Raw genomic sequence first — 12,087 nt, 5'->3', positions numbered from 1 at the left:
AGCTAGGGGCCAGAAGCCCTTAAGCAATGATTTAACGGGGGGGGGGGGGGGGGGGGGGGGGGGGCGCGGATAATACAACTTGACTTAACACTGCCGATTTCTACTTTGCTGCACTTAGCTTTTGTTTACTGACTGAGAAGCAAAAATGCATAAGACTGGTAAATAAGTGAAGGGTGTTTCTTTTATCTCCCTTTTAGTATATGAAGACTGTATTACAGTTCAGGGCTCAGTTCCAGCTTCAGGTATAGGAATGTACAACACTGAACATTTGCCTTAAAAATACCAGCTTTTTCTTGCACATGAACAAAATACAGATGTTTCAAATATACAATAATTACTTTTATATTTGAAGCTGGAATTAAGTTCAGTACAATTCTCTAAAGGAGCAGCACCTTTGCAGAAAGAGTCAGGTTCTGCACACTCCCTTACCTCTTACATATTTTGCTCAAGCACTGAAATAACTAAGTTTTCCAAAACCAAGCAGAAGTTAAAGCAAATACATACATTCTAAAACAAAAAATATAATCCTCTGTACACCAAAACATCTATATGGTCAGCAGTTTCCATAAAGGGTTTTTTACCTCATGAAACTACCACTTCTGCCAAATTCAGAATGTTTATAGCAACAGAGGTGATACTGAATTAAAAGAGGAGGAAAAACACTAACAAGTCAATTGTATTTACAGATACTGAAGTTTACACAGGGGGGGGAAGGAATTTTGAAAACTAGGGTTTATTTTTGAATTCTGAATTCAAGGTTACTCCTTGCACCTCTATTCAACCTGTTTCTAGTGCAATGTACAAGGAAAAAATACTCCAAGCCAAAGTCACTCAATTAACACCAAGGATGAACATAGCTTATTGTATCTGGTATTCACTGGTCATATTTAGCACACTGTTAGTGCATAATAAAATAGCACTGATCACACAAAATAGGAGCAAAATATGTTCCTGTTCTTCCTGATTCATGGACCCAGAAGTAAAATGGCCATTATAAGACAGCATGCATTCTCAGAATAGAAATCATACTTCAAAGCTCTGAGTTTTCTGTCATGAGGCACCATCTCGGGAATTTCTTGCTGCAGTAAAGCATCAACAGAAGAAAACCATACAGTTTCTGTAAGTAATAATTAAAGTTGTGTATCTTTATCTTTCTGAACTCTGACAAGGGACTACATTTTTTACTGTAGAACTGTCACTTGGCCCTTAAGGGGTTTTACTGATTTCTTCAGGTGTTCCCAGGTAGAGTAACTCTCAAACACAAATGGGGAAAGACCTACTGTAAACTACAAGGCAGGAGAGATTAGAGAAATTAGAAGAACCAAAGGTGTACTGAAGATAAATAAGGATGACTGAGAAAATATATGTAACTGTAAGGCAGACATAAAGAAGAATTAAAACTATGCACTCCAGCTCCTGCTGAACTCCTGAAAGCAGACAGAACCACCTTTATACACACCATCATAGAATCACAGAATATGCTGAGTTGGAAGGGACCCATCGGGATCATCAAATCCAACTCCTGTCCCTACACACTGCCTGTGTAGGGCATCGCTAGAATGACACCATGTGCCTGAGAGCATCATCCAAATGCTCCCTGAACTCAGGCAGGGTTGGTGCTGTGACCACCTCCCTAGGGAGCTGGTTCCAGTGCTCAACCACCCTCTTGGTGAAAAAGCTTTTCCTGGTATCCAAACTAAACATCCCCTGATTCAGGTTCCTGCCATTTCCCCAAGTTCTATAATTTGTAGTCCATCATCTGTGAGAAAAAAAGCATTGTGCAAAAGCTGGAAGACTCAACTTTATTTTATATACAGGAGAAAATGCCTGACAAGAAACAGCCCCACAGGGCTATAAACCAAAACAATGTTTTAACCAATCAGAATACTCTTAAAAAGCCAGCTGTGGAGCAGAAAACTTTTCAAGTACCATTTTACCTGAGTGCTTGTATTCACTATCAAGTTAAAAAGACTGTGAATTAAAGTCCACGAGTGTCAAAATGAAAACAAGTTCCATTAGACACAAAAAGAAAAGCAGTTGCAGACACATTAAAAAGAGCATCCTAGTGGACACAGTTCCAACAGGTCATAGGGAGGTCAGCTTTGAAGAAGAAATCCAAACGAAATATAAACATGGCATTGTGGAAACCAGACAAATCTCCCATAGCTTTGTCCAGCCAGCACTAATCTAGGCATCAGCTGTGTTGTATAATCTAAACAAAGGGATCAGTCGGTTCATACATCTGGAAGCTGTCATATTTTGGAGCCTCCTAACAGTTACATGTAACTGAAACATCCAGTTGCATGTAACAGCCTTCAAATTTGTCCAGTTCTCAAGAATTGTTACATGCATATGCTACATAGTATTACCACATTCTGGGGAACCACCTCAAATACTACTTAAGAACAGGGTTTGGAACCATCTTTTCCACAGAAAAAAATAAATCATTAAAATTGACAGAGTCGGGGTGAGGAGCTAGAGTTTTCCTTAATGCATTCTCTGTTGAAAGCAAGTTCGAGTACCCATGGCTTTTTAAGCTCATTCTTGTCTGAACCCAGTGTCTGCTGAGGAATAATGAGAAAGAAAGGCCCTTTCTCCACAAAACAAAAACAGTCCACTTAGCAGGTAACTGGAGCTAGTAGTACACCTCAAACCACGCACCACCTCCTCCACATAGCACCCTGGTCCAGCAGCAGCCATCCTACAGCTAGGCTAGCTCTTACCTGCATTCCCAGTTTCTGCTCAGCAGCAGTTGCATGGGGACGAACAACAGAGCAATGTTGCTTTTAACTGTTCTGTTTCACTCCACAGTTTCTATACCAAAATATTCAAGCTCTTCAGAATAACAGAAATGCCTTCACTACCTGCTCATAAGCATAAAAATTTCCAGAGTGCAAGATGACCCTCAAAGTTTAGAAGAGAAGAAGCGGTGAATGGTGCAGCCAAGGCACTGCTCTGTTTAAATATATGTTTCAACAGAAAAGGAAAGGGACCTTTCCAAACAAGGACCTGTAGGGCACATTCTGGTGTGTTGGCAACAGTGTGTTAAGCTTGGAAATAATAATGAAGATTAACTTTTTGCAGCCTTGAGTAAATTATATGTCTCTAAAATCTAAAAGGCAACCATGCACTTACAGCCTAGGGGGTGGCACTTCTATAGGAGGAGATATTCTTCTTGCCCTTCCCAGAAGAGGCAGAGTGGGGGCAAGCATTTAGTTTGCTGTGGTTTTGTACATGGGTAAAGGCCTAGCTACACTAAAGTAATTCCAAGTTCTGCCATTATGTTTAATTAATTCAGAATTTCACCCTTTAGCTTCTCAGTGACCCAAGAATTGTCACATGCTATACTCTCTTTAAAACTTTTACAGCACAGTGGACACCTGTCAAGATGGAATTTAGCAGCAACTCCCGGTGATCTTGAATTTAATAGTGGGCCCTTGAGATATGACAATCAAACATCCACATAACTAACATCTTCAAACAAACTTCTTAACAACTTTCAGTATATAGAAACAGAGAGAATTTAACTTCACAGGAGTACAACACCCAATCACCTGAGATTTTTACCCACAAGCATAATGTAAAGCTTAAGTATTTAAATTTTATGTCATTTATGAAAACAGAAGCACAGACCGAAGTATTCCTCCATTTTGACAAATAAATGTCAAAACCAGGACGTTGCTTAGATGAGCACCCTGAACCATCATGTGGAAACACCACTGCTACTCTCCCATTTGAGAAACCAAATAATAAATAATAAAACTTAATTCAACCAAGACAGTGGACTTGGAAATACTCCAGATAAACACCATTCAATGAAGTTTTAGCACACACTGAGGGACACAACACAATGCAAGACAGTATTCAGAGATAAGTAAGCTCTTATGTCACCTGATCCATATGAAACTAATGGATTTGGTTATGTGATCAGGCATAATCCCCCATACTTTCACAGAGCCTACCAACATCCCACCACAGGTTCACCAGCAGAGTAACTTCTGCCATCTACTCTGTATTGATGTGGTGGTACAGGTGCAGTACCACTCTGCTGCTGTGAACAAATGTGCACATTTGTGGGAGAACAGAACTACTTGTCCAGATAAATCCCTGCTAACTGTATTCAAACCAAATCTGTTACTCCAGCCCACTCACATAATTTTGTCTTCTTGAAACAACAAATTCACAAAGATCTGTTCCTTTCCTCTTCTTTTTTGTATCTTCAAAGAACACTAGTGTAAAGTTAACTGGTGCTTTAGGCAGAATTTAAGAGTAACCTTCCTCTCAACCTGCACTTGATCTTGCTGTGTTAAGCAAGCAGAGAATTTATGGAAATAATACTAATTCCTGCATCACTCACATGCTTTCCTCATTTTAACCTCATTCTTATGTTGCATGTGTAGATTAATGTTTTAAGATCAGTCAGCCATAAATACTACAGTATTTTTGCTTCTTAAGAGTGAAAGGAAACAATACTACACATAGCTCAAGTCTTCACTTAAAGTTTCTGCCATACACACTGACTCCTAATTCATTTAGAACTAGAAGACACTTTACCTAAATACCACAGCTGAACTATGTGGCTACTGAGGCATTTTGTTTTCCCTGCAGGATGTCCTGTCCCTAACTGTATCACCACCCTCTTCCTTCAAACTGGCTTAAAGAAGAAGCTCTGCATGTTAGAGCTTAGTTAGCTTTGTGAAGTGGGGTACTTGAGGAGGGAAAGGTTTGACTGAGCTACAGCTAGTGCAGAAAGTGCAGAAAGCAAGAAAGGAAGAAAAAAAATCCATGATCTTAAACTTCTTAAAAAAGAAAAAGCCATGAAGAAAGTGGGAGGAGAGGGGGAATCCCAAGGCAATATTGACATGAAATGTAGTATCAAGGAACAAGACTAGAGCATCTCAGCTCTTATTAGGTACCCTAATTAGCAACATTCAAGGAGTTGCAGCAGCCAAATTTCAAGCTCCACTTAACAGAACCTGCTCCAGAGCTACAAGACTATCTTCTTCCGGAAGCAGAAAGCTGTGAATGTACTGTTTGCTGTTCAAACACAGTGCTTACTAGAGCGGCAGCAAAAAACATAACCAGTTATAGGCATGATTTCTCTTTCATCCAGAGTACTTTCTAGTTATGAATGGATGTTTCTGAAAGCACACCTCTTTCCAACAAAATTCAGCCACAGAGGAAATCAATGCAAAGCCCTTTTTGTTCTCTCAGGGCCATACGATGTATAAAGATGCTAAACAGTCTCCACAACTCCAGTATGCATGGACACCCACATATAGCAGTTCAACTAAAGCTGAATGGCTGTGGATAACAGATGTGCCATTAAAATGCCAGTCCAGAAATTGTTTGCCCAAGAAACTAAAACAAGCATCCCCAGTAGCAAGGTGTGCACATGGGGATGACAGACCTGCTGATGAGCTAAGCAGAAACAGACATGTATCCCAATTAAATTAAATATTTTAGAGAACCGAGATACTACAAGACAGGAGCATGGATTGAGAGCATTCTATGTGATACACAGCACTAACTGAAGTGCTGTGAACAGCAGCCAAAGGACGATTGTGTTTAAAAAAAAAGAAAAAGTTACTCCGCAACACTTAGTGCCAAGAAACAAGCTGAGAGGAAAGCCACTTTGGTATCAGGAGGCTCAGAGAAGGCCAAGGGTGCTGGCACAAATTCTGAAGAAGGAAGAATACTACAGGAAAACTTAAAGAATTATGTTTTGGAGATCTGTTTTTCTTTTTCTCTCTTTGAAAGTTTGCCTGCCAGGTGGGTTTCTAAACTTTTTGTGTAAATATTTCAGCCATAATAACTTCAGGCCCAGACTAGTAATAAGTTATCTTGGAATGTGCATAGTTTTAAAACTCATTCAGACTTCACTATTTTTAACTAATTGTGTTATGGTTTTAAAGGAACCGTTAACTTCCAGCAAACTTCAGTGCTGTATTATGTTCCATGCTCCATGGTATTCAGAAATACACCATACAAAATCAATTTCATTGTGTAAATACTAGCAATTTATTCAGCAATATTAACTTGTAAAAAGCTTCAGTAGCAAATAAAATATATTACTTGAAATATATTCCATGTAATCTACCATATTTGGTCAATAGTACCCAGTTTGTTCAAATATTACCCAGTTCATTCAAACTCTGGGTAAAGAAAAGATAAAGGCAACAAAAGATGACGGCTACGTTAATTCCAAGGGCAATTCAGCCACCACTTCTACTAAAAGAAAATTTGATCTAAAGCATCCCTTAGTAAAATAACCCCCATGGGGTGTACTTTAGAGCTGGTAGGGCCAGGTGCAAAAAAAAAGTGCAGAAAAATTAGTTAGGGCACTGCTTTCCAGTTCTGCACAGGAAGAACACAATTTCCATATTATATCTCTCTGTACTCATTCCATTTCCAGCTCTCACATAGTACTCTGTCTGTAGTTTAGCGACAGAAATACATGAGTGCTATTTGTTAGGTTAATTTGTATAACAGCCTGGTTCATGAGCAAAACACTTAAGAGTCTCTACCAAGAAAGTTTTAGCATGCCCTTTTACATAGACAGTCATGTAGTGCTAGAATAGAAAAACTAGAATTTAAATTAAAACCAGAATACTTCATCTTTTATTTCACCTTAATCAGCTAGCTTTTTTTTTTTCAATTTATAAATGCAAGGATCTATAATGCAGAGTTTTCATACACCTACTTCACATTATTTAATTCTGACATGAAAACTAAACTCACTAGATGTTAAATTACATAAGTCAACATTGTACAATTAGCTGCATTATGAATTCATCTTGGCCATAAAAACTTCTGAGATCAATTTCAAACAGATTTTATACCAGCTGCTTTTCTCCCTCCCCTCTCCATGAAGCTATAATGACATGACAAGAGATCAGTGCAGCAACTCAACCAAGTGGCTACTTTGAAAATCATATTTACCCTGGAGAACTGCATTTTTACTGCTGGGCCAGTCATACAGGCATCACAAACAGCACCTGTCATTAATGGGATAGGATCACCCTTCTAAGTAAGTGAACCCAAATAGTATCAGGAAAGTAAACCTCAGGGAAGCATGCTAGGTGGAACTACAGTTATGCATTATTTACCAAACGCTTACAGAGAAGCAGAGACAAAACACATGTAACCAAAAATTGGCAAAAGAAATTTTGCCACAACCACCTCACAAGGACTTAAAAGATTAAAAAAAAAAAAAAAAAGGAAAAAAAAAAGGTAAAAAAAAAGGTGGGAAGAAGAAAAAGGATGTTCTCGATTATTTGCATTAGCATTTAAGGTACACAGCACCTAGTAACACCTGCAGGCTGTGACTGCACATGTCTGCCTATGGATGGGATCCTGCCTCCCTGCTCTGTTTCTCAGGGCTGTCAGCAGCAGATCTTGTTATATTGTAGGCTCCTGGACTACACAGATCAAAAATGTTCAGTTTGCAACACATTATTTTCCAAAACAGAAATACCAGTACTCACTAACTGACCTGTGAACCTCATCCTGACCCCAATATGCCTGTCATCTGCAAGGATGGAACCCGGTACTATCCGTTCTAATTCATTCACAGGATGGGACAGACCACCTTTATTAACAGCCGACAACTTTGTTTGCACTCAGCGCTAGGTTTTCCACACGCGCACATACAGAGAGGTATTTAGTAATGATTTATTTATGCAGCCCTGCATATTAACTTTTATAAGCCAAATTCTGCTGCAAGCGACTTTGACATAAACCCAGAATAACTACTGCAGTCAAGGAACTCTTGTTTTCACATCAACCCAGCTAATGGGGGAATGCGATGCAAAGTAAATACTATTCTCCCCCCCACAAAACAGAAAATCAGAGATCGAACCCCCGGGCAGCTTGGAGCTGTGCCTCTCGGCGCGGGGTAACGCGCCCGGGCTGGCTGCCCCACTCCCGGGGACACACACGGGGCCTGCGAGGGCTGCACCGCGCTGCGCACCCCGCACCCCCACGGCTTCTGGTCCCGAGAGGGGGGTATTTGTTTCGAAGGGCAGGCCGCGAAGCCCCGGCCCCTGGTATCAATCCTCTCCCATACGAAGTCTGCCTTCCCGCGCCGGCGCCCCCGGGCTGGGCCTGGGGGCCAACGCCCCCGCCGCGCGCACCGCCCGCGGCCACCCCGCTCCCGCCAGACCCCGCTCTGCCTAGGCAGTCTTCTTATTTTATTTTATTTTTCCCTCTCCCTCCTCTTTTTTATTTGTTCTGTCTTGTTTGTTTTGCTCTTTTACCTTGAGACAAACGCTTTCCCCCACAGCTGAAAGCTGTCCAACCCCAGGACCACACACAGGCACCCGCCCAGCCGCGCCGCGCTCCGGCCGCTAGCCCCCTCCTCCCGCTGCGAGCGCACGCACTCGCAAAATGGCGGAGGGGCGCAACCCAGCAGCGCGGCCGCCTCCCACCGCCGACCGGGACGTAGAAACCCGTTGCCCGCCGCCTTGCCTCACCGGAGAACTGCCCGGAGGCGGGAGAGCGGGGTGGCTGGGGCCGGGCCGGGCCGGCGCCTCCCGCGGCGCGGAGGGCCTGCCACCGGGCCCCCCCTGAGCGGGGAAGTGGTACGTGCCGCCCGGGGCCGCGCGCCCCGGCGCAAGGCCAGTCGCCCGCCCCGGCCACCGCCCGCCCCGCGCCTCCTTCCCCGCCGGCGGCTGGCCCTCCCCGGCATGCGGGGCGGCCTGTGCACAGCGTACACACGCACGCACTCCAGCCTCAGCTGCTCAAGCTGACGGCCGGCAAGGCGGGGAGGCGTGGCAACAAGAAAAAGGGGGACCCGGGCCTTACCTTCCACCCACAGCTCCTCGACGTTGGTTTCGAGATTAGCTGCCCTTAGTCCTACAGCGAAAGCCCCAAATATCAGGAGGCCGACAACCAAAAACTTCCCGCAGTTTTTCTGAATGTAACAGCCCAGTTTAAATAGGAGTCTCTGGAACTTTGCTCGCAGCCACAGCGGCGCTTTCCGTCCCGTCGCCTTCCCCTGCAAGGCAAGAAGAGGTCAGTGGTTGAGGGGTTGCGGCAGGCCGCCAGACGCACTCCTCCGCGCCCAGGGACAGGCGGGGACTGACCCCAGGCCTTCCCACCAGCAAGGCAGCTCCTGACCCACGAGGAGCCTTCCCACGTCCCTGGAAGTAAGGATGAGCACCTGGGGCAGCCTCACGTCCGTACCGGGCAGCCACCCTTAGGCGCATGCATAAGGCCACCGTAGGTACCTGCTGGTAGCCATCCTCACTCGACACCGACACAGAGGGTCAGGGTGCCACCACATCAGCACCCTGCACCCTTGCCTGCGCGGCCCAACATACTCTTCTTATGCCCAAGGCACCACCCGCAGCTCAGGCTACAAAACATTTGCCGTTGCAAGAGCCGCGACTCCAGGGCAGGGTAACCAGGTAACTACTGCCGATGAAACTCAACAACCACAAGAAAGAAGAAAGCCCCTTTTTCTGTTATCCTTATACCCCTGAAAAAGGGGGAGAGGGGGCGGAGGGCAGAGGTGTAAGAGGGGGCGGGAAACCGGTGGCGACTGAAAGCTAGTCGGTAGCAGTTTGCTGCCGTTTTCCCCATTCCCAGCTTCTCGCAGGGGTTTGGTGCTGAGGCAGAACCCACGTGGTGAGCAGCGCTGTAAGATCAGAAGTAATTTATTTCCGTAGATTTTGGAGACGCTGTGTGATCTGAATTAGGAAGTAGAACTGCCATCTGTAAGTTACGACAGTATTTGTGAACGGAAGAGGGCAGCCACATGGAATTTAATTTTTTTCCTCCTCCTGCTTTCCCCCTTCTTACAAAGCCTAGAAATCCGCTCCTTGAAGTGAAACTATCCCTGCAGGAAAGCAGCGACTCGAGGTTGTTTACTTTGAACATTTTTTGGCCGGCGGAGATTGGCGGCCGGGGCCGCCCCCCTGCTCCGCCCTCGCTGGGCTTGCGGGGCGCCCCAGCACCCCTAGCCCTTCCCCGCCAACAATACGGCCGGCACTCTGCTGGTACCGGCGCGACCTGCGCGGCAGGGCTAAGGTGGCAATTTGTTTACAGCTCTCGCTTCCCCTCCGACCGCCGAGGGAAAGAAAACCACTGCAAGCTCTCTCTGCTCCGGGACCGCTTCGCCGAGGGCGGTCGCCGTGTCGGCGCTCGGCGGAGAACTTCACAAAAGCACAACTTCTGCCAAGATAAGCGGCCGCCCGCTTTCTCCCCAGTACCGGCCGGGAGCGCTTGTTGCCAAGGTCGCTGCCCTCTACAAGAGGATGGAGAGGCGGATGGGAAGCAGAGAGGGAGCGGGGGAGAGGGCCGGGGGCTAGCCGGGGGAAGGCCGGGAGCTGTCTCGGGAAGTTTAACCAAAGGAGTGCGCCGCAGCGCAAGCATGCACCAGGGCAGGCACAGGCGAGAAGGAAGGGAAGGAGGGCACTCTCCCGCACTGAAGAGTCACAGACGTCCCTCTCTTTTTTTCCCAGCATTTTATTGGTGGCTGTTTCATTTCCATCTCCTCCTTCCACCCCCGCGAGAAAGCACACCACCTCCCTCCTCCCCCGCCGAAAAACAGCACTAGCACTAGCGTGTTTCTCTGGAAAAAAAAGAGAGATTGAATGCACCTTTGAGATCTGCTCCAAGGCGAAAGCCGCATCGCAGTAGCTTGGCCGCTGCAGATACTCCCGGTCGGGCGCCGCGGCGCGCCGATTCCCTCCGGTCCTTCGCCGCCTCCCGCCGCCGCTCCTCGCCGCCCGGCCGGGGTGGCCACCGCCGCCCGCACTGCTGCTAGTCTCCGGCTCCGACGCGTTACCGGCCGAGGCCATGTTGCCGCCGCCGGGGGGACGAGGGAGCTGCCGCTGGCGCGGCGGGGCCCGGGGGCCCGGGGGCGCGGCGGGGCCGCGGGGGGCTGGCGGCGCTGCGGGCCGCTGGCTGCTGGTGCTGCGGAGGCTGCTGCCGCCGCCGCCGCCGCTGCTGCTGGGGCTGCTGCGGCGCGGCCGCCTCATGCGGGGCGCGGGGCGGCGGCTGCTGCCGCGGCCGCTCCGGCCGAGTCGCTCCCCGCGCCTCCCATTGCCACATCGCGCGCGGACTCCGAGCTGCAGGCGGCCGCTCCCCGCGCCCGGCGAGGGCGGGCGGGCGGGAGCGACCCCCGCCCCCCCACCGGCTGCCGCCGCGCTTTCCTCCGCTCCCGTTGAAATCGCCTCCTCCAGCCGCCGCTGCCTTCGGGAAGCTGCTGTCCGCGGCGGCGCTCAGCGGCGGCGGCGCGGCGGCGGCACGGCGGGCCGCGGCTGCTGCTGATCTGCCTCGCCGCGCTGCACCATCCTGCCTCAGCGCAGGGCTGCTTCCCGCGGGCCGCAGGGCCGGCGGGGCTCCGCGGTCGGCCCCGCCGCAGCGGCGGCGGGCGGCCGGCTGCCTGGCGCTCTCCCCTTGCGTGTGCGCGGCAGCACCGAGCTGCAGCCCCTCGGCTCCAGAGATGAGATGAAGAAGAAAAAAAGAACTCTCTCCATTTGGATAAAGAGGAGGAGGAGGAGGGAGGGGGGGGGGGGGGGGGGGGTGGTATGAGCGGAGAGAGAGCGAGAGAGGCAGGGGAAAAAAAAAAAAAGTTGAAAGCCCGCCTCCAGGGCTGTCAGATGGCTTGGGTTTCTGCGAGGCGATTGGCTCGGGGAGGGCAGAAATTACTCAGCAAACATGACTATTATTAGCTGCTTAGCAACAGCTCACCAAAGTAGAGAGACCACCCAGGCCGGCAACCCTTGTGTGTGCATCTCCAGCTTCAGGGGGAGCCTTAAAGAGATCCAGCCTTCTTTGCATGCAATACTTCCATTAAGGAATGCCTTCCCTAGCTTTCTTCTTCGTTTTCTTTTCAATAAAGTTTTCTCCTTTTTTTTTGTTTTTGTTTTTGGTTTTTTTGTGGTTTTTTGTTTGTTTGGTTGGTTGGTTTGGTTTTGTTTTTTCCGGGATGCTTCCAAACAAGTACACTCGCGGAACTTTCTCGCGATCGACATACAGAATTACATTTTTCCTTTTTAAAAAAGGGAGAGAAAAAGGAGAAAAGCAGCATTAAACGATTTCTAAAGTCCTTAAAAGAAAATCCTTTTAGAGGCACCT

The 12,087-nt window shown here is 47.7% G+C and overlaps 1 protein-coding gene across 3 annotated transcripts in view; it reads right to left on the bottom strand.

Moving 5' to 3' along the window:
• PTCH1 (patched 1) overlaps nt 1–10,993 on the bottom strand; it is a 71,423-nt gene extending 60,430 nt beyond the window's left edge. For 2 of the 3 annotated variants that reach the window (XM_051642938.1, XM_051642940.1), the window contains exons 1-2: nt 10,605–10,993; nt 8,806–8,998 (exon numbers count right to left, since the gene is read on the bottom strand). In XM_051642938.1, coding sequence (XP_051498898.1) covers nt 8,806–8,998; nt 10,605–10,985 — 574 coding nt within the window. In that variant the 5' untranslated portion in view covers nt 10,986–10,993. Of the gene's footprint in view, nt 1–8,258; nt 8,320–8,805; nt 8,999–10,604 lie in introns of those variants that run through there. The other variant, XM_051642941.1, reaches the window with a different exon arrangement.
• Nucleotides 10,994–12,087: the final 1,094 nt, after the last annotated feature.

This window comes from Apus apus, chromosome Z (assembly GCF_020740795.1).
Source record: "Apus apus isolate bApuApu2 chromosome Z, bApuApu2.pri.cur, whole genome shotgun sequence".
NCBI lineage: Eukaryota > Metazoa > Chordata > Aves > Apodiformes > Apodidae > Apus > Apus apus.
The sequence above is the reverse complement of the archived record's forward strand: the minus strand, read 5'-3'. Positions and strand labels throughout refer to the sequence as shown.